General features: G+C 39.3%; 1 protein-coding gene across 6 annotated transcripts in view; it reads left to right on the top strand.

The window, feature by feature from the left end:
* Positions 1-24,903, top strand: part of EEFSEC (eukaryotic elongation factor, selenocysteine-tRNA specific) — a 223,086-nt gene that overhangs the window by 114,755 nt on the left and 83,428 nt on the right. For 5 of the 6 annotated variants that reach the window (XR_012159786.1, XM_073351382.1, XM_073351381.1 and 2 more), the window contains exon 6: positions 5,718-5,874. Coding sequence is in view for 5 of the 6 variants with exons in the window: in XM_073351382.1 (XP_073207483.1) it covers positions 5,718-5,874 (157 nt within the window). In the remaining variant the exon portion in view is untranslated. Of the gene's footprint in view, positions 1-5,717; positions 5,875-8,973; positions 10,838-24,903 lie in introns of those variants that run through there. The other variant, XM_073351383.1, reaches the window with a different exon arrangement.

The raw sequence follows: 24,903 nt of genomic DNA on the forward strand, positions 1-24,903 counted from the left end.
CTTTTTTTCTGTGTTCATTGGGCACATAGGACAATGGAATCTTGGTCCAAGGTAATACAGATAATAATAATAGTCCATATCCCCTTCTGATCTCCTACCATATCTTTTTATGTAATTTTTTCTTTTAGCAGAAGAGGAACAGCAAAAGATTAATAAAGTTGTGCCCTCGGCCACTTTCTTTGCAAAGAGTGAAAAATATCTTTCTTAACCAGGATATGTCAGGAACTTAATACCTGTAGCTTTCTGTGACTTTTCAAGACTTGAGTTTAAGTAGAGGTGAACAAATCCTGCGTTACAAATGAGTATAAATGGTCCAATGTGCTGTAGGGCTCTTTATGTGCCATGGAGATCCCAATTTGTTTGTTGGTTTTTAAAATTCAAAGCAATTTAAATAATTATCATGTTATTTCTCTTATTTGATTCTCCATCTTTATTGTTTCTCACTGGTTCAGGGCTCTGAGTTACTACAGAGAATTCTTTCTCAGATGTGTGTCTGGTGAGTTTTGTTCACATGCCCAGGGTCTTAACTGATTGTCATATTTGGGGTCAGGAAGGAATTTTCCCCCATGTCAAATTGCCAGAGACGTTGGGGGCAGGGTGGGGCATGAGTCACTTGTTGGTTTGAATTAGAATAAACGGTGAATTTCCTGTAACTTGAAGTCTTTAAATCAAAATTTGAGGAGTTCCATAACTCAGCCAGAGGTTCTGGGCCTATTCCAGGAGTGGGTGGGTTCTGTGGCCTGTGATGTGCAGTAGGTCAGACTAGATGATGATGGTGGTGGTCTCTTCTGGCCTTAAAGTTTGAGCTCAGACTACTGTCATGGCAAGGTGCTTGTCTTGGGAGGAAGTGCCCAGTAGCACTCAACCCTCAGGCTGGTTTAGGTAACAAATGGAATCCTGTCCAACTTTACTGGGAGAGAGTCAGGAGGATGGGTGTCATGATGCTAGTCCTCTGTAGGGTGTGGAATGCAAAGAATGGGATGTGAAAAATATGCATCAGGGTGAAGATCTTCTCAGAGTTACAGGGGAGACACCTGAAAACACAATTTCAGACTTTTATATGTTCATCTCTTAACGAAAACAACTCTGGCAGGGTACAAGGGGACTGGCAAGGTTAAATTGTCTGTCTGCTTGGGAGACAGAGTGGGGAGAATACTTTTGCAAAGGTTGGTCTTCAAACAAATTGCTCAGAGAGCAGGTGAGAATCCTTAAGCTGTGAGTTTTGTTTCCTTTTCTGTCCATGTTAACTTATTTTTGGTTCCTTGATATAGACATTAACTCATGAGGAAAAGACCTTGCTGACTGAAATTACTTTTTTTCTGCCGAGTAATTCCTCTGGTTCACAATAATAAAACCAAAATCATACATTGGGAATAAAAAAAATTAGACTCTATATCTGGAAATCCATGTCAATTCCCATCTCCTCCATCCTCTCAAGGGCCAGTATAGGATTATTTCTTCCAATACATATGTGTCAACTTTTAAAAAAAGAAAACGATGAGGATCTGTAGCATCCATAGAGGGTCACTTGCTGTGGGGAGCATCTTCCCTGTTCTTTTTCCGCTCCAGAGCTGGGAACATGTTCTGAAACTTTTTGCAAGAAACAGCCAAACTGCCACTGACTTCAAGATTACAATGTTGTCTAAAGTGAACTTTCTGTAAAATAACAAATGTACTCTAATCATAAATCTTTCCATTTTTAGTACCTCATTTAGTTTTTTTCCCCTTTTCATTTCTCATTCTCCATTTTTCCTAACTTGTCAATGTATCCCTTCTTCAGTCTTTTCCAGGATCTGTGAAACCCTCAGACTAATTTTCTATCACATTTTCAATCATGTTTGGCTAAATCAGAAAAGAAAAATGTCTGTTTCCTTCTAGCTATCTGAACCTTCAATGTTTTCACTCTCTCACTCTTTCTCTTGGTCCCAACTCTTCTCTCATTATTTCCCTCCCCTCATTCCAACAGCCCCCTTTGTTTTTTCTTCTATCCATTTCTGTCCTGCTCCCCTTGGTTCTTTAGGGATGGGGGATAAGAGCATGGGCTGTGTTTGACCTCCAAATGTTCATGATGAGTTGTTTCAGAGGATGCTCAGCTGACAGTGAATTTGTTTGTGTCACCCTATAAATGAGGATGATTTGGCAGATTTGACAGTGTAGTTAGAAGATTCCCCTCTTGAGAGGAACTAGCAGTTATTTTTCCTGGAGTTAAATTATGTGTTTGCACTGAATGCCTGCACACACAACCCTAACTACAGAGTTGAAGACATAATACTGTAGCGTTTATATCAAAGAGTGTGTGTGGTGTGTATTTGGTATTCGAGAGAGAGTGTGTGTGTGACACACACACTTCACCTATGATGATAAAGTACTATTTACTTTTTTCTGCAAACACAAAAGCCAAGAGGAAGGAGGGGATTTCATAAAATCAATGCTATTGTGTCCTCTGGACTAAGCCATAAAAACAAGAGTAACAGAGACGTTCCCTTTGAACTTGAAATCCCTTTCTAAGCTGCTCATCTAACCGAAGTAAGAGAGGGAGAATATAGCAACCAGAAACACTTCTGCTCTCTCTCTCGCTCTCTCTCCCCCCCCCCTTTTTTTTTTAAAAAGTCCTTAAGTGAGTTTGATGCTGTACCTCTGCCCATAAGTTTAAAAAAAATATTATCGTAATGTAGGTCAGTGAACTGAAACGCCACTGTACACTATGGGGGATTAAAGTCAGAGAGGCAGCCCTCTCCCACTCCCACTAGGTCATATGACAATATAAACAAGAAATGCAAGGAGCCTTCAGCTTTTTCTTGCCCTAATCCTTTGTTTATGCAGCACTTAAACTGACTTTTGGGGTCGTCTCTGTCTGGCATTAAAGCCCTAAAGCTTTTTGAAGTTTCCCTGAAGTTAATAAAATTAGTCTACCCTCATTGCTAGGCCCCTTGCTGCTGCTTCAGAACAGACTACATATCCCTTACTGTCTTTGCAGCGTTCAGCTTTTTAAGTTAATAATATTTCATAAAAAAAAGAGAGCGAGATCTCTCAAAAGGCTATTCAGCTAATCGGCAAAGTGATTGCCATAGTAGATGTTCTGAGAACTCAAAGGGGATTACTGTGAAATCCAGTGATTGGAGCTAAATTGCTGTTAAAGTAATTGGAAGTGTTGAGTTTCAGTGGGAGAGAACATGCATTTCTGTAGCTTCTTAAAGAAAAAAAGTCTGTAAAATAGTCTTACTTTTTTTTTAATACAATAATTGATCCAGGGCTTGAAAAATGATTGTTCGTTTTTAAGAAAATCTCTTTCAAAAGCTGATGTTACTTTACACATCTATTTTATTTTATTGTGTGATCAGCATTCTTTTCACCTTGTTACTTGAGGCTGGGCATCCTCTCAGAAGTTTGTCTGTCTTCAAGGATAAATTCGTGAGAAGTTAATTTCTTCTAATCTCAGTCGAATGGTCAATGTGGAGGACTGAGAGTCAGGAGCTTAGGGGGCACTATTCCAAATTTTGCCACTGATGTGATTCTAAGCTAAGTGCTGACCCACTCTGTGCCCCATTTCTCCTATTTGTAAAATGAGGGTATTGCTTTCCCATCTCAAAGAGATGTTGTGGTATTTAGTTTTTTGTAAAGTGCTTTAGGGACGTCTCATAAAAGGTGTTTGCTATCTGCAGAATATTTGTAATAACTAGAAGAAGAGGAGGAGTATTAAATATCATTGCTCAGCACGGTAAATGTCTGGAAGACTGAGTCCTTGCCCCAGTGCTTACAATTTCAAGTTGCTATCTTGCAAACTTATCACTCAAGTGAGTGCGAGAGTAGGACTTGTTTTAAAAGGGTAAATGTACTTCAGGACAATTGTAATAAGTGAATGCTACACTTTCAGAATTATTAGTGTTTTTTCCAATAAACCTATAATTAATATATGAAATCACTCCATTCCCTTTAACAGAATTATAGTGCTCTAACAGTGTTCACAAAGAGAAATTACTCTGAGCTGTTCCGACAGCCCTGCCAGACTGAATGAGTCAAAACGAAACCACGCTAGCAGGATGTTCACCCTATAATTCAATTATGTAAATAATTAAATGAAATATAACTTTGGAACATTCTTAAAATGCATTAAAATAATCATTTTACATTTTTTAAAAAGCTGATCTCCCTTCCCCTTTACGGGCAATTACAATGAAACAGTTGGTATATGGAAGCCTCTACACTGGGGCATGAGAGACCCTCTGTATTCAAAATAAAAGGGTGAGAAGGGCCCAGGTAGCATAGTGGTGGTCACCTTTTGAAACGCCTACTTCAGAAATTTCATTCACTCCACTGAAGTGGTTCTAAAGTACTTCACATAGCATTTAAAAGCTAGGGCTACAGGATTGAAGAACTCTAGATTTTTTTTCCACTGGGATGTTCTATTGATCTTTCTCATTTTTGTGTTTAAACAATTAAAAATTTAGAAATGGGGTGTTAGATTGCTTAGGTAGACACCTGAGAAATGTCAGGAATTAGAATAGAGTGGTATATTTTTTTTTTAAGCATCTTAATTTAAAAACATGAAAAAGAACACTGGTGGCTTGTAATTCCTCACGCTCTGCAAATGTTTGCCTATGGAAGAGAAGTTTCTAAGAAATCAGAGTAGCTTGTAACTGATGGGTCATAATGCTGTGGAGTATCAAACTGTGGACTGAGGGAATATTCAGACTAATTTGTGGCTCTCAAAACGTTTTTCTTAATAGCTTGGCTAAAATGACCACTTAGGTGCAATGAAGAAACCTTTGCTGAAGCCAGCTGCAACTTCCACTGTAATAAAGGAACAAATTCCTTCCCACAAATAACGACTCTTGTTACTGCAGTGAGGGAGGTACAGTAACTCCAGGAGTTAGTAGCATCCAAAGATATTCACACCTTGGGGATTAGGCTCAGTTGGCTGCACCTTATGCTTCATAATGCGGTAGGGAGGGTTGTTTATCTCACCCTACCCACCAAGCTTGCTGGTTCTTGTGCCTGATCACTTAATTAAGAATCCAAACTTGGAATGGTTCCTCCCACTTGGTTACAAACCTTGAATTTAAAATTCAGTACAACTGTTATTCGAGTTTTGATTTAACAAATCAACATGATTAAAAAATCACTTCTACATACAGTATTTAAAGGGTTGTATTGAGGAATTCTAAGTAATCACCTGCTTGACTGAAACCAAGGTGGCATGAGCACAGAACTGATGTTGAAGGAAGTGGAGTATCTATGGAAATGATGTTGGGGTAAGTGATGGAATAAACTGCTTTGTGGTGAGGGTCATTAATAACAATTGCACTTCTCCATTGCCTTTCATGGAAAGATTTCAGAGCACTTAATAGATGCTAACTAATTAATCTTCACATCACTTATATGAGGTAGGTGAGTATTATTCCCCCTGTGTTTACAGTAGGTGAGTCTGAGGCACAGAAATTGACTTACAGAAGTTCCCTTGCAGTTCTGGAAAAGAGTTGGGATTAGAACTCAGTAGTTCCTGGCTATCAGTCCTGTGCTCACTTAGAATAAGTATTTATGTACATACTATGCCATCTGAGAGTTGTGGCCATCCCAAATTCATGCTGATGAAAGCTTTAAAGCACACCAAATTATAATGTGTTCCATATATGTATAATTGTTCTTGTTATTCTATGATTTAGGCTCACATATATATCTGTGTGTGTATATATATATTTTTTTCTTTTCTTTTGCAGGTGCTGGATGATTATAGTGTGATCGGTCGTTCATTGTTTAAGAAGGAGACCAACATCCAGATTTTTGTGGGGTTAAAAGTCAAACTATCTACAGGAGAGGATGGAGTAATAGAGGGCGGCTTTGGGCAGAGTGGCAAATTTAAAATCCGAATTCCAAGTAAGTGCTTATCCCTTCGGCTAACAGAAATTTCAAGTGTAGAAGACATCGAAACTTTGTCTAAATGAGGGCTGATCCTAATTTTCACAAAAGGGAGCCAGTTGCAGCATCAGTTCAGATCCAGATGTATCAACAGTTAGTGGGTCCTTTATTCTCAGTGGGCTGCTCCTCCTATTATTAAGTGGCAGAGGCCATGATGTTATGTTATCAAACTCTGTGGGATGCAGCCACCCCTGCTGTCTGTCAACAAACTTAGGGCTTGACGTCCCTTCCCCTTTAGTGCTCAGCAACCTGGAACGTACTTTTGGGGTGTGTGGATTTCATTGTAAAGTTTCCGGCAGCATCACAGTGAGCAAAAGATTAGTGATGTGGAATTAAAACAAGTTAGCAAGAAAGAGTGTCTCCTCATTCATTTTTACTTGTAGTTATTTATCAAATACAACAAATTCAGGATATAGTTTCCTTAACCATACTCCATATTATGCATATTATTATCTAACCTGCCTTGAAATACAAACTGCAATCTCTTTGATAAGTGGATTGTAGAGTTTTTGAGTGTATCCATACCTTCTGTAACTGCTTTTGCATCTTCTACTTTTATAACATTTTATGCTACAGTAGTTTTAATCCTTGGTGAATCACAACAAAGAGGTTTTTTCGCCTTTAATGTCACAGAACTTTGGATGGTGGGCATTGTGGCTTATTTTGATTTATTTGTGTTGTCACTGTGATTTTTGCTTCCCTCATTTGGAAGCATACTACTATGACAACAGTTGTTCTGGGTCATGACACCAATAAGTGCTGCATTTAAAATTCAAATAATAAAATAAGAATAAAAATAAAATAATAATAGTAATACTTTTCATTTCTCTAGTGTCTTCAGTCCAAAGATCTGAGTATTTTGCAAATGTTAACTAGTTAATTCTTACTACCCCCAATGAGGTAAGTATTGCTTACTTCTGTTATACAAATGGGGAAGCTACCATGAAGTTAAGTGACATTGCACAAGGACACAGCAACTCATTGACAGATCTGGGAAAAGACTTGAAGTCTCCTGATTTCCAGTCCCTCTTTCAAGATTGACCACTCTCTCCCTCAGCTTTCAGCTAACGCCAGTTTAGTGCAGATTTTACCTATCTGGTTAGACTGTGGGAGGCTCTGTCCTTTTGGCTTACCTGGTGAATGTGATGACTAGAAAAAAAAGCTCCCCATTTGTGTCTTGAGTGAGGTAATGTGTTGGACACTCACAATTCCAGTTTAGCCACCAGTTGGGAAACTCTGCTGATGGGTCTGAGACCCTAGTTGGCAGACACAATGGAGACCTTAAAAATGATTTGCCACGGAGGTAGATGAATTTTCTTTGCCCTTTTTTGAATTTGAAACCCTGCTAAAGAACAGCATTGGGTTGTTGGCAAAAATAGTGCTGCAAGCATAGGTTTGCTTAAGGTAGGAGGTGAAAAAATGTGTGAATAGGTCTTTCCAAAGAGAAAACCGAGGCAAAGTATTTGTAAATAACACTGCCCTGGTGCCTTCTTTCAGTAGCCTTTTTTTTTTTTTTGGATCAAAGGGTAGCCTGAGCGGTGGATAGATCAGCTGCTCACGTGGGAATGAGTCCAATACTCGACCTCTTAGATAAAAATGCTGATACAGATGGAAACTTAGAGATGAATTCAGGCATTAAAACTTAGTGAGCATTGTTAAGTGTTGTCAGTGGTGATTACGTTTATCAGATAACAGAAAAATTGTGTCTATAATATGATCAAACTCTTGATGGAAAAAACGAGTCCCATATGGGACAGGATGGAGCCTGCTAGGTTCCCTTTGCCAAATGAGCCTTTGCCATCCTTTAGGAAGTAAGAGTGTGAGAAATGAGTACCTCCCTGGGTTCTCCATTTCTGCAAACATTATAATTATTCATTCTGTATTAACAGAGTGCTGAGTTCTGAACAAAAGTAGGAAGAAATAGTCTCTGCTCCAAGGTGCTTACAATCTACTCATGCTTACAATCTACTCATGCTGATATTTTCTGAAGTTGAACAGTAGATCAGATCATAGAACAGAGAATCCTCTCAGTTCCTGTTCTTCTTCTGATGAGTCTTTGTGTTCTGGTCATGTTAGAATTTAATATTTTTACAAGACAAGGGCGAATATTATAGCTATTTTTTTCTTTATCTTGAAGCAAGTTTGGGGGCTTTGCTAACCAGAAAGAAGGGGCAGTGGCCAAAGCAAGACAGTATCATAGGTGAAAAGTGTGTGTAGTGAAAAGTAAATGGAAGGTTTGAAAAATTTTAAATAACTTGGTTCCTTTAAGAGTTTCCAAGATTTGTGTGTGTAGGGAGGGGTAATGGATATGATGCTGTTTAAGTCAACTACAGTTCACATTCCTTTGTTAGGTCAGTGTTGCTTTTTTAATGTGTCTGCATCCTGTTTATGGGTTTTCCAAGTTTTTTTTTTTTTAAATTAAATTTAACTGGTCAGATTCTTCTCCCCCTCAGCCTTTAGCCTGGCTTTCCCTTACAGACTTCCCCTATAGATTCCTTCCATAAAGAATTATTTTCAACCTTTCTGAAGTTCTTTAGTTAGTTTACTGAGGATTCCTTAAAAAAGAGATCTGAACCAAAAACAAACAAACAAACCTTACAAGATGAAAACTGCTTCAACCTAACATGCACAACAGTTAGTTTTGTATCACTTAAAACCAGTCTTGACTGCTGGAATGTAATTTGTGGAAATGGGCAGATTGGTTGGATAGTTAACCTATGATAGTTTTGGGTTGGTTTTGTTGTGCAGGGATTTGTTGTTATACCTCAGATATAGCTAGCAGAGGTTGGTAGCTCAACTAGCTGGGAGAAGAGTGAGGGAGATAAGGGCAGATGTTCTCTGTTGGTTTGACTAAGTCATTGGGAATCAGGACACCTGTTCTTCTGATTCTGCCACTGACTTTATGTGCAACACTGGGCAAGATGCTTCCTTTCTCTGTACCTCAGTTTCCCCCTTTGTAAAATGGAGATAGTAATTATCTACTGAGGTAAATCGTTTTGGGGTCTGTGGATTAATGTCACTATATAAGTACAAAGAGGATTTATTTCCTTCCTCTAGATAAGACCACACCTAGAATACTGCATGCAGTTGTGAGTGTCTCAGTCCTGGAAAGATGTCATCAAATTGGATGGAATTCACAAAAGAGCAACAAAAACGATTAAGGGGCTGGAGGGATTGATTTACGAGGGAAGGAAGATGAAAAGAAATACGTATAACTTGGCTAAATGATGACTAAGTGGGAGAGATGATTAGCTACAAATATTTGAAGAGCATAAACACTGAAGATGGAGAGGAATCTTTTCGGGTGGTCCAAGTAGGTAGGACTAAAAATAATAGTGTGAAGTGAAGCAAAGGAAAATGAAGCTTGACTATCAATAAAAGTTTCTTAACATAGATTTATGGGACCGTAAAATCATCCCCGCAGATGAAGTAGCGGATGTTCGATCACTCGAGTTAATTCAAATATAGATTAGACCAAATGTTTGTGTATGCTCTTTAAGGAAAAACCAGGGTGGTGGGAGGTATAAGAACAAGACACTCGTAAAAAATCTTTTGCATCGCTGATTTCTGTGATGATATCAGGCCAAAATTTATTCCGAATGGCAAGATATGGCATTCCTGCTTGGTGGTAATGGCGTTTCAAGCAAAAATAGATATGCATTTGCTGACAGATTTTTTTTTTATTCTGTGCGGATGGATTTTGCAGCAAGTAAATGTAATGGTTTAACTGTGGAAGAAATGATAGGAGATGCTAATCTATGGGGTGGCACTTATATTTTTCACAACTATCGTGCTGTGTCCTTCAAATGCTTAAAATGTGTACTATGTACAATACTTTTCTATAAGATACATTTAGTGGGCTTCTGAAAAATAAGCAACGTTATAAATGCAAAGTTATCCCAGAGTGCTTTGCAAACTGTACACTGTGTGTGGTGAGAATTGTCACTGAACTGCATCTCATTAAGGGAGTGACACATGGCAACTGTTCTAATAGTGCACAGTAACACTACACTTCAGTTAGGGTAAAGGAAGTGAAGAATTCTGTATTTGTTGAAACTTCTGAACAAATTTAGGAGAAAGCATTTAACCAATTGCCCTACTCTAGCTAAGTGCCACTGAATCTTTAATGACCTTGTGTTCATCTCCTCTGGAAGACTGTAATTCCAACAGTACAGATCTCGGTGGGTTATGGAATCAATAAGCAACTCAAAGGAATGTGAATCACCTGCCTTTTGGGGTTTGTTTTTTGTTTTGTTTTGTTTTTTTTAGAGGTTTCTCATTCACATACAGTTTGTGATATCATGATGTGGGTTGGTGTGGCTCAGGTCACCAGTCAGTAGATTAGCTATAGGTATGCCCATTCCATTCTTTCTGGCTTGGTATAAAGTTATTGTCACATGTATTGGCCTTAAAACTTGGTGGCTTTTTTAATCTAATTTGAGCACACTTGATATCACAGGCATAGTTCATTCTCATTTCTGACTCAGCCTTAATTAGCTAATTGTTAGGAAAGGATTTATCCTTTCTCTTGCTCTGTGGCACATTTGACTGCAGTTCTTCTTTTCCCTCTTCTCATTACAATAGAAATTACTATTCATATTTGTTGTTAAAAAGCTACATTGTTTCTTAATGCAAAAGAAGCAGTGCGTATCCAATAAATTCACAAGAGTTTATGTGAGTCAAGTGGATTTAAATATATAAATGCATACTTTTCATAGGAAGACACAAACAAGCAAGAGTTTTTTCTTTGATATTACTTGTACCAATTCAGGGTGATTGTGCTCCTCTTTTCTGACAGCTGATGAAGACAAAACCAAATTTATTTGTGGGCATGCCTTACGTTTTTTTTCTTTTATCTTCCAGTTCCGAGTATTGGCACATATGAAAGAGCTAATATATTCCACATCTGCAGCCATACCTTTAGTAGAAGGGTTAAACCACCTATAAGTTAGCATAAAAAGTTAAAGATTTAACTTATACCCACCCTATTGACTGATGCTGTGTACTTGCTCTTTGGCGAAGAGGACAGAATGTGTGTGTTCCTAGAATGCTGTCTGTCATACTGTTGTTTTGGTAGAGGATGATGTGAGTGATAAGAACTAGCAGATGTTCTTTGTCCTAGAGATCTTACATTCTGGTGTGCAAAGCTAGATATTGTAGGATTCCTGGTCTAATTCTGCCCTGGTGTCTTGCATACCAAAAATATGTTACCTTCCCATTGTGACACTTCTGTAGCCACCTGTGACAGCAGAGGGTGCCACACATTTATTGAATAGACCTCCCACGCTGATTCATAAAATTGCCTACCATGTAGAGAGAAGTCGTTGATGTGACTAAGAACTAAGGATGGGCACAACCATGTTTTGTCTAATTTCAGTCCCATATGAACATTGTGTGTCTGAAAGTTGGACACCTGTCGTTGTTTGGTTGACATTCTTCTTAGGAGACGGGAATCAGAGTGGGCAGAGTTTAAATAATAATAACAGAGACTAGAATAATGTAAAGTGAGAAAAATTTTAATGGAAAAATAGTCTATATACCATACAGATTCACCCAGGATCCTTATTGAAGATCTAGACTACTCTATGCTATGCCTACTTAAAATATCAGGAGGTTTCTTTACAGATCTCCCAGACACCCGTACACTATTAATAGTTGGTACTTTTGGACTACTTGCGTTTCGTGACTTTGGCAATTGTAGCCTGATTGTTGATTGCAATTATAAAATAATTTGTTGGCGTGCACCATGCACGAGTTACAAGTGACAGGTTCTTTATTCAGGTGGATACTTAAAGTTAATTATGATGATATTGGTGAAACACACACAAACTTTATGAGCTTTAATTAAATAGAGACAAATATAATTGAAATAATAGAAAAATCAATATACATTAGTATAAGAAAAAGATAAATCCAGTAAAGTGGTTTCCTGCATTGTTTATACTTAATCTTACATTGTGCATATTTACAACCTTACGAAGACCATTAGAAACAAAGATGGGAAAAAAGTAAGTGGAGAGCACCCCAAGGTGCTGGGCCAGGCTGCCTTCCATGTTGTTCAGTGTTATCATCCCGGTATCCCAACAACAGGTTAGATATCCACATCTTGTATACACCTTTTCATGTTCCACCCCAGATGGAATGATACTAAAATGCTCTTGCAGATGATACTAAACTGCTCAAGATAGTTAAGACCAAAGCAGAATGTGAAGAACTTCAAAAAGATCTCACAAAACTAAGTGATTGGGCAACAAAATGGCAAATTAAATTTAATGTGGATAAATGTAAAGTAATGCATATTGGAAAAAAATAACCCCAACTGTACATACAATATGATGGGGGCTAATTTAGTTACAACTAATCAGGAGAAAGGTCTTGGAGTCATTGTGGCTTGTTCTCTGAAGATGTCCACGCAGTGTGCAGCGGCAGTCAAAAAAGCAAACGGGATGTTAGGAATCATTAAAACAGGGATAGAGAATAAGACGGAGAATATCTTATTGCCCTTATATAAATCCATGGTACGCCCACATCTTGGATACTGTGTACAGATGTGGTTCCCTCATCTGAAAAAAGATATACTGATATTAGAAAAGGTTCAGGAAAGGGCAACTAAAATGATTAGGTGTTTGGAACGGGTCCCATATGAGGAGAGATTAAAGAGGCTAGGACTCTTCATCTTGGAAAGAGGAGACAAATGGGGGGATATGATAGAGGTATATAAAATCATGAGTTGTGTGGAGAAAGTGAATAAGGAAAAGTTATTTACTTGTTCCCATAATATAAGAATTAGGGGCCACCAAATGAAATTAATGGGTAGCAGGTTTAAAACAAATAAAAGGAAGTTCTTCTTCATTCAGCGTTCAGTCAACTTGTGGAACTCCTTGACTGAGGAGGTTGTGAAGGCTAGGACTATAACAGGATTTAAAAGAGAACTGGATAAATTCATGGAGGTTAAGTCCATTAATGGCTATTAGCCAGGATTGGTAAGGAGTGGTGTCCCTAGCCTCTGTTTGTCAGAGGGCGGAGATGGATGGCAGGAGAGAGAGCACCTGATCATTATCTGTAAGGTTCACTCCCACTGGGGCACCTGGTCACTGTCGGTAGACAGGGTGGACCTTTGGTCTGACCCAGTATGGCCATTCTTATGTTCTTATATTTACCCCCACAAATCTAACACCATGAGAACATGGAAGTATAGCTTTAGAGAGCCTTTAACTAGCCAGCATGCTTACTTTTTGTGAGGGCTCCCACCCTTTGGAATCCTTTTCTTGTGGTATTATATGAAAATAGGATAATCTTTCTCTCTAAGCCAAATGGAATTGAAGCACTTTTTGTGTCCATGCCTGCCGAATCTGGGTCCCTTTTTATTAAAATAAAATAAAAAATTGCAAGTCTCTAAGCCTCGTGGGTTGCCTTTACTGTCAGCATCAGGTGCGGCTGAGTAGCTTTTCAGTTGAGAGGAGAACACAAAACCCAAGGGCAAGAAATCTGTGTAAGTTGCATTTTATTTAAAAGCTGAAGATTAGTTCTGCTTGTTCTTTCAAAGTCCTCCTTCCCCTACCCTCTAAAACAAACAAAACCTAAAATCCTTAAGGGATACTTCAAGCATAAATCTCCTTTCCTCTTTGTGAAAGTTGGCTTGTGTAGTATGGACAGAGGCTGAGAGAGGATTGTTGCCAGGGAAGCATCACTTCCCTTTATGATCCTCTCTTGAGCGGATTAAACTGTGGCAATGTAAAAGTCCTGTTGACCACAAAGGAGCTAGAAGTCTGGATTGCATTTACATGGAGAAGCTGGCCAGAAAGAGTCTAGTCTACCTTGTAAGCACACATTGACCTTTGAAGAGCTGAATATCCAGATTTATTGACCTTGGAGAGTATTGTTGGCTGAGACAAAGCAAGGATTTATACACTTTCCTCTTGATTGAAAACAGAAGTCAAATATGTATAATTTTTTATCTGGTGCTCCTCCTCTTCTGTGCTAGTATCTGGAAGATCTTACCTCTTGACAGTAATGAGTGAAGTGCAGTAGGTTCTGTCTAAACTTGGAGCACTGAAGAGTGATGCACTGATTTTACAGATTGGCTTGACAGGCAGCTGGTCATTGCGGCTAGAGTTAATATTGTTTGTGCGGATTCTAGGACCATTATTCAAGTATTGGATTGTAATTAGAACATTTGTTTAGCAGTCTGCTGTTCTAGGACTGAGCGAACACTGAGGGTGGAAATATAAAGCACCAGGAGACATATAGTATGCATTGAGTGCATACCGGTGCTTCTGAAAAATGTGCCCAACAACCGAACTCCTAGGTAGGCCCACAAGCTGTGTACTGTGTAGACTACTGTAGTGTGTGCGACAGAATGCCTTCTTCTTTTTCTGCAGGTGAACAGACATTTCTTTGAACAGTTGCACAGAATTAGATAAAGCCACCTTCCCTTCTCCCCTTATACTCCTTTTTGTGGGAAAGGAACCCCAGACATCATAGTGTTATCCACCTCCAGCAAAAACGTATAAATCATCCCCATAAAGATAATCCCCTTCCTACAAGGAAGAGTTAGCCAGTCTAACTGGAGGCTCTATAGATTTCCTCTTGCTACTGTTCCTGGGTCATCTTGTACAATTCTAATGCTTCTCCCCTACTCTCCCCCGTATATCCGTGGTAGTCGGTGCACTCCGCTTGGACTTAAGAATCTGGGTGGTTTCTGGGGAAAAAAGACTGCTCCGTCAGCAGCTGTTAGGTGGTGCTAAAGAGCAAAACACGCTGAACCCTTTCCTCCCCCCGAGAGAGTGAAAGCATCCTATTGGTGCAAGCTAAAATATGCATGTACTCATTCTCAGACCAAATTTTAAGATTCATAGCACAAAATTCTCCTATTTGAACTAACAGAATAACTTCCAAGGAGGCTTCTTGTCTAAGTCTTCCCCCCCTTTGGCTCCCTGGCTCTGTCCAATGAGTCCCAATTTGTCTTCCTGACTCAGGCCAGCTTCCAGTCCCCTTCTGCTCCCCAGTTCCCCAGGGCTCCTTGTCACAATGTACTCCCTCTGTGGCTGCCATCTCTCCTCTTTCTCTCAGGCCTGGCACCAGCAGGGGGAGTACAGAGGGCACAGATAGATAATATCCTTGCTCTTAGTTCCGATGCCCAGCACCACAGCAGCCTGCAGCAGTTTGGAGCAACAATTACAGGAAAAGTCCACTCGGCCCAAGGCTAGAGCATACCCAGAGCAGATGTAATCTTCAGGGAATCTAGCTTCCAAAATCTTAACAAGTCTCTACTGAAAGTATGTGAACTGATATTATTCAAAGGCTTGTAACTTGGCCAAATTTTGTGGATTTTCACTGGGACAGCAAAGGACATATCCCTGACACAAAGGCCACCCCCTTTGCTGTATCTGAAGTGCTTTCTCCAAAGCAGTAGAGCTTCCCCACAAAATGGTTGTAAGATCTTTTTAATACGGGCAAAACAATATATTTTCCCCTAATCTCATTTTCAGAAACAGCTGAACCATTTTTGCTGTGCATCAGGTTGTGAGGAGGCCCAGAGCTGGGGTCTGATGCACTGAGGTGTGCAACCCTTTTTAGGTTCTTCCCCTCACTTACACAGAGCAACCACGCTGATTTTGCTCCAAGAGGTTCCTCTGTGCTCGTGGAGGCTATGCGGGACTGGGTTGTCCCCAAGAAGCTATTTCTCAGTGCCATTCCAAACTTCATTTTCTCTAACAGCAAAGCCTTCCTGAAAAAATACCAGATGATGGAATAAACTCATTAACAGAGTAAAAATGGTATATGACAATTTTATTCATTTAACAAGTTTCTGCAGGTAACAGTTTAGTGAACTGCTTTCACAATGCAGGATGGTTGCATTAAACTGGGCAAGGCTAGAAGAGAGAGTGAAACGCTTAAGACAGTAAAGATCAGCTGAATTTAGAAATAGGAAGTGGGGCAGCAGCCTTTTTTAGACATGTTGCAGTTTGAGTCTAGCTTTGGCTTTCCAGCTACACTTATTTGATGTCCTGACACTTATTAGTGTCCTGCTCTAACCTTTATAGTGCAGGTTAGAGCAGGACACTAAGTAAAGATTCCTGGGGTTTTTAATTTACCTATTTAGGCACTTATAACCCCCATCATCATAGTACCATAGCACCTCTGAAAAGCAAAAATGGCACCAATTAATTCTTTCCTCCCTCTTGGTTGGCAAAGGGCAGCGTTGGGGCGGGCGGTATTTAGATATGAAAATGGGAGTGTGATCGTGAGAGTAAGGCACAATCAAAGAAAAGCTTGGGAGAAGAAGTGATTTTCCATTTAGCTCAAAAAGGTAAGGTAAGTGGGCATTCTTATTTCACCTATATATCCTGTGCACTAAAGGACAAATTCTACACGTTATTATTGGCTTCAGTGGTTTTATTTTGGATTTATACTGCTGTATTTGCAAATGGGGTTTGGACTAGAACGTGACAGGGATCTACAGAACCTCTCTTTAATTCACTTTATTATTATTATTATTTTATTCATAGAAATAATGTTATGTAATTAAAACCATATGATAACACATATGCAGAAGAGCAGACGAAGGTTGCACATGCAACCTTGCTTTTGGCATTTCCTGACTTTCAGGTGTTCCACTTGGAAAATTTAACACTCTTCTGTAGTTTCTTGTGTGGAATTTACTATTTTAGAGAAAAAAAGTAAACAGCGGTGTCTTCATTATTTGCCTAGGCAGTTTGGCTAAATTGTATGAAAACACCAAAATGGTTTCTGTGCCTCTTACAATATCCAATTGAAAGAAAAGGGATTTTCATACTTTTGATACTGTCTCAGAGAAATGTCTCATAAACAAACTAGGGAAATACAACCTCGATGGAGCTACTATAAGGTGGGTGTGTAATTGGTTGGAAAACCATTCCCAGAGAGTAGTTATCAGTGGTTCTCAGTCAAGCTGGAAGGGCATATCGAGTGGGGTCCTGCAGGGATCAATTCTGGGTCCAGTTCTGTTCAATGTCTTCATCAGTGATTTAGATAATGGCATGGAGAGTAGACTTATAAAGTTTGTGAACAATACTAAGCTGGGAGAGGCTGCAAGTGCTTTGGAGGACAGGATTGAAATTCAAAACAATCTGGATAAACTGGAGACATAGTCTGAAGTAAATCAGATGAAATTCAATAAGGACAAATGCAAAGTACTTCACTTAGGAAGGAACAATCAGTTATACACATACAAAATGGGAAATGAGTGCCTAGGAAGGAGTACTGCAGAAGGGGATCCGGGTGTCATAGTGGATCACAAGGTAAATATGAATCAACAGTGTAACGCTATTACAAAAAAAGAAAAAAGAAAAAAAAGCAAACATTCTGCGATGTATTACCAGGAGTGTTGTAAGCAAGACACAAGAAGTAATTCTTCCGCTCTACTTAGCGCTGATAACAGTTTTCAAGTACATAAAAGGTTGTTACAAGGAGGAGGGAGAAAACTTGTTCTCCTTAACCTCTGAGGATAGGACAAGAAGCAGTAGGCTTAAATTGCAGCAAGGACAGTTTAGGTTGGACATTAGGAAAAACTTCCTAACTGTCAGGGTGGTTAAACATGTGAAAAATTGCCTAGGGAGGTTGTGGAATCTCCATCATTTGAGATTTTTAAGAGCAAGTTAGACAAATGACTGTCAGGGGTGGTGTAGATAATATTTAGTCCTGCCATGAGTGCAGGGGACTGGCTGGATGACCTCTCAAGGTCCCTTCCAGTCCTACAATTCTATGGTATTCTGTGATATTCAGTATAATTCAGCATGAGATCCTATATAATTTATACTATATGTAACTCATTCAGTGCTCCTTAAAAGATCATGATAGGGCAAAGAAGGATTCTACAGAAATAAAACAATATGTATTTTTCTCATAAAACTAGTCTTAAGTTATAATTTTTATAATAATCTTAAACAGCCTTGAAAATCTTCAGCGTCTCTCATTTGTATAAATGCTGCATAGTTGGGAAGGAAGGACCCTTGTGGCTGTACAGGGCCTCATTGGCTTCAGTGGGGCTGCACGTGTGTGCAAGGGTCTACTTATGTGGATCAAATTGCTGGACTGGGGCCTAGGTCAGATGATGGCCAAGAGAGAACTTTCTTTAGTAATGTTCAATAATTTTTTTTAAAAATTACTTGTGACTTACACATATGCACAGGTAGAAGTGGTGATTGTAAAATATTTAAATAGAAACTTAGCAATACAGATATTGCGTTCAGAATTTAAATGCCATAAGGATAGGCCTGGTGAGCAATGGAAATTAAATATTTCTATTTCCCGTAAAGAAGTCTTTTATGCTCCCTTGATTTTGATTGTTCCCCCATTTCACCTTCCCTTTCCACTAACATTTATTCTGATGTCTTTTTAAAGTCTGGGCACATTTTAGAGGTGTATGTCATTAGGACTTCCTTGGGGCACATTTCTTTGTGGTTTTAATTGTAAGCTGTTTGGAACATTGACTGTAACAATAATCGCTGCTTCATGGGGATTAACCCCTGTCATGTGACAGGGATACTCACCTTTGGAACCTTGACCCAGGCTATGTGTATAGGACATCGAAATAGTTTGTTTCCTAACAGTACCCTTGTGTGTCAGGCCTATATTACGTAGATTGCATCTTATACAGAACTCATCATAGTTTCAATGCTTAGCAAAGAATAGATCATAAACAGAGCTTCTATAGACCTGTAATGATGGCTCTCTGTTACAGTATATCTTCTGTTGCAATATTGTACGTAAGTAACTAAAGCATTTCCTGTATATAAATACAGTATAACAGCTGTGATTAGTAGCCAAACTTCGTAAAAATGGCTGCAGGAAGCATAGCCCGTATTTCTGTGAAATAACGGTTATTGTCAAAAAGGAGAAAACAAACAAACCATCCTGATAATTAAATTATTTTCTTAATATAATGGTTGAGTTTATAATCTTGGCCATAGGATCTCTAGTCCCAGGCGAGTACTTTTTGCACATAGTCATATGCTGTGGATTTTAACATAATGTGGTTTTTTTTGCCTCTTTTGAGTTTATAATCCCCCTTTTTAATTTGTTCTGGAATTGGTTGTCAAGAAGCGCTGCTGGACAGTAACATTTTAAACAATTTCAGGAATCTGCTTTCACTCTTTGCCACCTTTCAGTTCCTCAACTTCATTCCCCCTGTGCATTACACTTCCCTCCCTTTTCACCTCTCACCTTCACACTTCCCTCTCCCTTTAGTCATTCACCTTTCTTACTCCCATAGTCCCTTTCTCTGCCAATTACTCTTGCTTGCTTCAAATCCTGTACTCTTCCCCAAACAACTGCTTTTAATAAAGTAAATAAAACTGATATTAAATACTGAACAAATGAGCTGGATGCCTACCATCCCCTTCATCACTTTGCCTGTTGCTGCATCTTTCATCTGCTTTGGTCTTTTTAGAATGTAAATGAGGAGGAATGGTCTTGTGGTTGAGGTCAATATTGTGAAGGCCAAGATGATAACAGGGTTCAAGAAAGAACTAGATAAATTCACGGGAGGATAGGTCCATCAATAGCTATTAGCCAGGATGGGCATGGTGTCCCCAGCCTCTGTTTGCCAGAAGCTAGGAATGGGCGACAGGATAGATCGCCTGATGATTACCTGTTCTGTTCACTCCCTCTAGGGCACCTGGCATTGGCCACTGTTGGAAGACAGGATACTGGCCTAAATGGACCTTTGGTCTGAGCCAGTATGGCCATTCTTATGTTCTTATGCTGGGCATTCAGGGATTTTCATTTAATTCTTGGCTCCACCACAGATTTCTTATACATTTTGAGTAAATCAATTAATCTCTCATTGCCTCAGTTCTCCATCTATAAATTATAGAAAAGAATACTCCCTTTCTCTTGTCTATTTAGAGCGTAAACTCTTTGCGGTATGGATTCTCTTCCTGTTTATCAGTACAACACCCAGCACGTTATGGTTGCTACCATAATAAAAATATTACCAGAAAATATACAGATTTGGTCTTTGTTGTTGTAAAGCCTTGATCCTGTTCCTCCAGTCATAATCACTATGATTAGGAATAATTAATTCTCTCTTAACCTAGCATAATGGTGATACAGCCTATGCAAAGAGAGATATAAATGAGGAGAAGTTAGAATGGATGCAGGGTACCCCTATTAGTGCAGGGGAGAGGACATTTTTAAAGAACTGGAAATGTGCCAAAGCACAAAAGTTTCTGCTGACAGAAGAGAGCTGGGTATCATGAAGTATGGATTTTCTTTTTCATATCTCATTGCTATTAACAAGCAATTGTTCTAACAAGTTTCTCCTCTGAAGATGTACATAGGTTATAGTTCCTCTGGAGTTCAAATGGGAACTGGCTTTTTTTTTTTTAGGTCAGTAATTCCTCAATTTGGGACTTTGTCCCCACAAGAAAAACTTGTTTGCTTGATACATGGTTTTCTCCCATGGCTTTAAACAAATCACTTGCAGAAACATTTCTGCAAAGGCAGAATTAAATTCTGTTGAAATGCTTTGTTTCTTTAGCTACTATATTACGGGATTATACCAACATAGCTATGCTGTTATAGTCTCCATACTGTAGATGTAGCCTCCATCTCTCTGTATTTAAAATGTATGCTCGCAGGTTATGTAGGCAAGTTTCTGTTTTTTGAATACAGCTCTACTATATTTATACTGCTGATGGAGGGAAGTTTTGGGTTCCATGCTAGTTTCATTTTACCAGGTAGTTAGAGCTGACTTGGAATGGAAAAGGGAAAAAACCCACTAAGTGAACTTATATAGGGCACTTCAATCCACCCCCCACCTGTGGCTTCTAACTGGAGCTGTCTCAGCCTGTCTTAATACAAATTTAGCTATCGCAAGCCAGAAGGATTTTATTTATGGGACAGGGACCGTCAGAACTTCCTTCAACCCCTGAGAAGCTGTGAATATGAGAGAGCTGCTCGAGCAGGCATGCCAAACTAGTGTATGCATTTCTTTAATAAGGCAGGGATTAATGTCTTTTGCAGTTCAGGGGTTAGGTAAACAGCAGTCCCTCAGTTCAAGGCTCTCCATGTTCAGTTGTTTGTTTATATGGATCTCACAAGGTTAGGTTAGCCTTCTTGACATCTCAAGGGAGCTTTTCTGACCATAGTGTAACCTCATCTCCTCCAAAGTTGTGCAGGACACGTAGCATCCCTTTTCAGAAAGGGTACCACAAGAATGGGGATGCCCGGAACTCTCTGACCAGTCTTCAGTCTCTAAAGAATGAGTGGACACTTCCAATTACTTTAAGGGACTAACTTTAATAATGCATAGCAAATATTTGGGTAGAGGATATTGGTCTGTTTATGTGTGGTGGTTTTGGTTTTGTTTTGTAATGGAGTGGATGCTAACAATGCTCTAATTGATTACCTCCATATTCATAAACCAATGTACTTGATGTCAGCACACCTCTGGGAATAAATCTGATTAATTTGCACTCCCTCTGCAGACTTGGTGTAGCACAGCAATAAACATAATACAATAGGTCCTACAAAAATAGGTGGCAGTGTTAATCACTTTCTCAAAAAGTGGTGATTGTCATGTATTTAAACAGACAATATCAAAAATCCAAAGACAATGTACCACAGCAGATAATTCTTAAAGGTTTGTCACATTTTTCACATACTATTCAACAGAGTTTTCAAAGAAAGAACTGAGTAAAAAGAATGGGACCACAGTGAAGGATGTAATATAAAATACCACAGTGAAGGGTGTAATATAAAAACCAGAATAGAATAAGTTGTGTGTGAAGTTTAAGTATTACTTGTTTCCTTCCTCAACCACCTGCCAGGCTGCTAGTTTTCACAGGCAGTTGTAACAGAAGAGACACATTATTCTATTAATTTGTTCATTTATCTTTGAATAGTGAATTTCCTCCACAACTGTCCTCTCCCACTCTGTTCCCCTCCGAACAGGTATAGGATGGTACACTTGACATATTAACTCATTGATGATTTCTTGAAAATTTCTCCTGATTTTTCCTTGCAGTAGGGCATGTGTCATTGTTTTTTGGAATTTGAAGGTGGATTTTTTTCCTTTCAGTGTTATGATAAAATCTTATTCTTCTCATAAGATATGACTGGAGCCCTTCCCCTCTCCTTAAAAAATGTGGCCCATTTTAAAAAATAGCTTGAATCCTAAAACTTGTAGAATGAGTTTTGCTTATTTGATGATTATATTTCAGTTGTCTTTAGAGCTCCAATCTGAAGATACAATGTGAAGCACCTTACAGTCATTAATGAATTGGCCTCACGACCCCACTTCGACATAGCTATTGTCTTTGTTTGCAGATAGGGAAACTGAGTGAAAAAGTGTGATTTGCCCAAGTGCCCACAGGAAGTTCCTGTCAGAGCCAGGGATTGACCTTAAACTTCCCTGCTACTTGGATTGTAATGATATGACAACAGGACCACTCTTCTAATGTAGGGCTGTTTCAACCCCACAGCTATTTCAGGAAACCTCTGATGTCCTGTGATCCCATATAGGACAGCTCCAATAAAGCAGGACTGTCCTGTGAAAATCAATAAGGGTGGCATCCAAACATGAAGGAGACGCTTTCCAGTGGGGACCACATTCCATGTAGATTAGCATGTGCAAGTACAAATTCATGGGTTTTTTGCCCCTTTTAAATAATGCGTGGGGTCTGTCTTAAGTGTTGGGTTTCATATTTAATCAGTATTAATATGATAATAGGAGTGAGACAACTGAAGCGAACACAAAGAGATTATCTCTTCTTAGCCAAGTGCATCCATTAGCTAGGAAATATAGGTTTCTATTAAATGAAATAGACAGATGGGCCTTTGGAGGTGGCTGGGAATGGGAGGGGGGAGAGTGAGAGGGGTGAGGGGTGAAAGTTGAGGTTTAGAAAATCTCTATAAAAATAAAAACAAACCATCCATCTTGATGGTTGGCGTTTTAGCCTCCCAGTGCACTTTAGGGATGCTGCTCTGATTCCTATCGAGAACATTATGCTGAAACTTAATCCAGCAAAGCACTTACTCCTGCCAAACTCTGCTCAGAGGTTGCTGTGCTCCCCCAGAAGTAAGTGGCTGGCGGAGCTTCAGGCCCAGGACGGAGCTGTGCCATCCTCCGGAAGATTGATTCTTTGAGATCCCCAATGAAAAAACAAACTTGATCTGCTCAATATTACCTTAAAATTTTCCTTTTGGGAGGGGTGCGTGTGAGAGCAAGAAACCCATCGAAATATTTCAAATAATTATTTTATTCTTGTGCCCACGCGCACACACACAGAGACAAATAAATAAACCCCCCAGTTAGGAACTGTTGCAACAATGTTTATAACTAGTGTTTGAAACCAAGACAATAATACTATAAATAATTGTAGATGATGAAGATAGTGGAGAGAAAATAACATAATTAAAAGAATTTTACAAGACGGGCAATTCACTAAGATGGATGGAGTAACACAATATGTTAAAAATATCTGTTATTTAACACAAACATGACATGGCTGATGGGAAACATCTGTCTTTCCAGCAGTTCACTGGAATGGCTCGGCAATACTTCTTCACCGGGGCGAGGGAGGAGTCATGTGTAAGCTGTGTTACATCATTGAATGTCAGTTACTCAGTCACAAGAGTGGGTGGTGCTTTTCCACTATGATGATCTTTTAAAAGAAATCCAGCATCCATTTTGCTTGTTGCAGCACGAGAAGAATCATTTAGGGTGGCCATACCTAGGAGTAATAGGATGATCTTAAATTAAAATTTGGATTAATTTTCTGGAAATGTTTCCTAGTGGTCAGACCTGATAGACCATGGAAAAGAATCCAAAGGGAATTGATGGAAGCCTGATTGGTTAGGTCATTTAAAAATGATGGATGAAGTACTTCAGACATCACTATAGCAAACAATCTCACACTGGCTGGGGGCTGATAAAGTGCTGGGTCTTTTCCATCCCTAACTAGTTTGGTTTCACCATATTGTGATTATTCCCCATTCAGAAGGGGTTCCCCTTCCTTTGTTGTTTTGGGGTGAGATTTGAGAGTCGGGGAGGAGATTGATGGGGAAGACACAGTGGCATGGATGGAGAATGAAGTAGTGGCCATCTTACCTTTTTGAATTTCCAGATTTCTCTCCGTGTGTAATGAAAGGAATAAATATCCTTTAATGTAACTGAAATGTACAGTGTTTGTCTGTATTGCTTTGAATTTTTTAAAGCAGAAGGTCCTAAAATGTTACTAGAGATGAGAATCATGAAAATTGAAGATGAAATAGTGTAACTCCTTAGGTCACATTGTCCACCGCTAAACTATGCAGGATTGTTTTGGGTGGGTTTGTCCTTAGAAGGTGAAAATTAATGAATGAGCCATTAAATCGGTAAAATGAGGATAATGTCCTTATCGTCGTCGTCATCTTCTTAGGCATCTCCATTACTGGAGGTTTGCAACCCAGGTAGCCCATTCTGTATGATCCTTTGCTAATCTCATAGTGGATAAATAGTCCTTATGATCCACCCAGGACACCATGTCGTCCATCCAAAAGCTTCTTTTTCTGCTTTGTGTTCTCCTGCCATCAACTTTCCCTTCCAGTGCCCACAAGCATCAGTGCTGAACATCTTAAAATGTAGCCTGCAAATCAAATATTTCTTTTTATAAGAACTGACTGTCTTTTGCTGAGTTCCAGTCATCTCTAGTACTTGTGCATATAAATCTTCCCCCAAACAGGTAGGAGAGCTTAGTGGGCAGGAGAAGGAACCCTGGCAAAAAAAAAAAAAAATAGTGGAGGCAGGTGATAGCTTACAGAGATTCCCATTTCCTTTTTTGAGGCTGAAAGCTGCGGCCATTGCCCTCACTCCCTGCCTATACATAACACGCAGTGGGAGTGGGAGCAAAGGAATGCACATTCTGCTAGCTTTTACAAGAGGGAGAGAAGTAGTTCCATTTTTCAAACAGCCTTGTCATTCCCACTTTGGAACCTGACACAATGGGGAAGGTTTTTTGC

Source organism: Lepidochelys kempii, chromosome 7, assembly GCF_965140265.1.
Source record: "Lepidochelys kempii isolate rLepKem1 chromosome 7, rLepKem1.hap2, whole genome shotgun sequence".
NCBI classification, from domain to species: Eukaryota; Metazoa; Chordata; order Testudines; family Cheloniidae; genus Lepidochelys; species Lepidochelys kempii.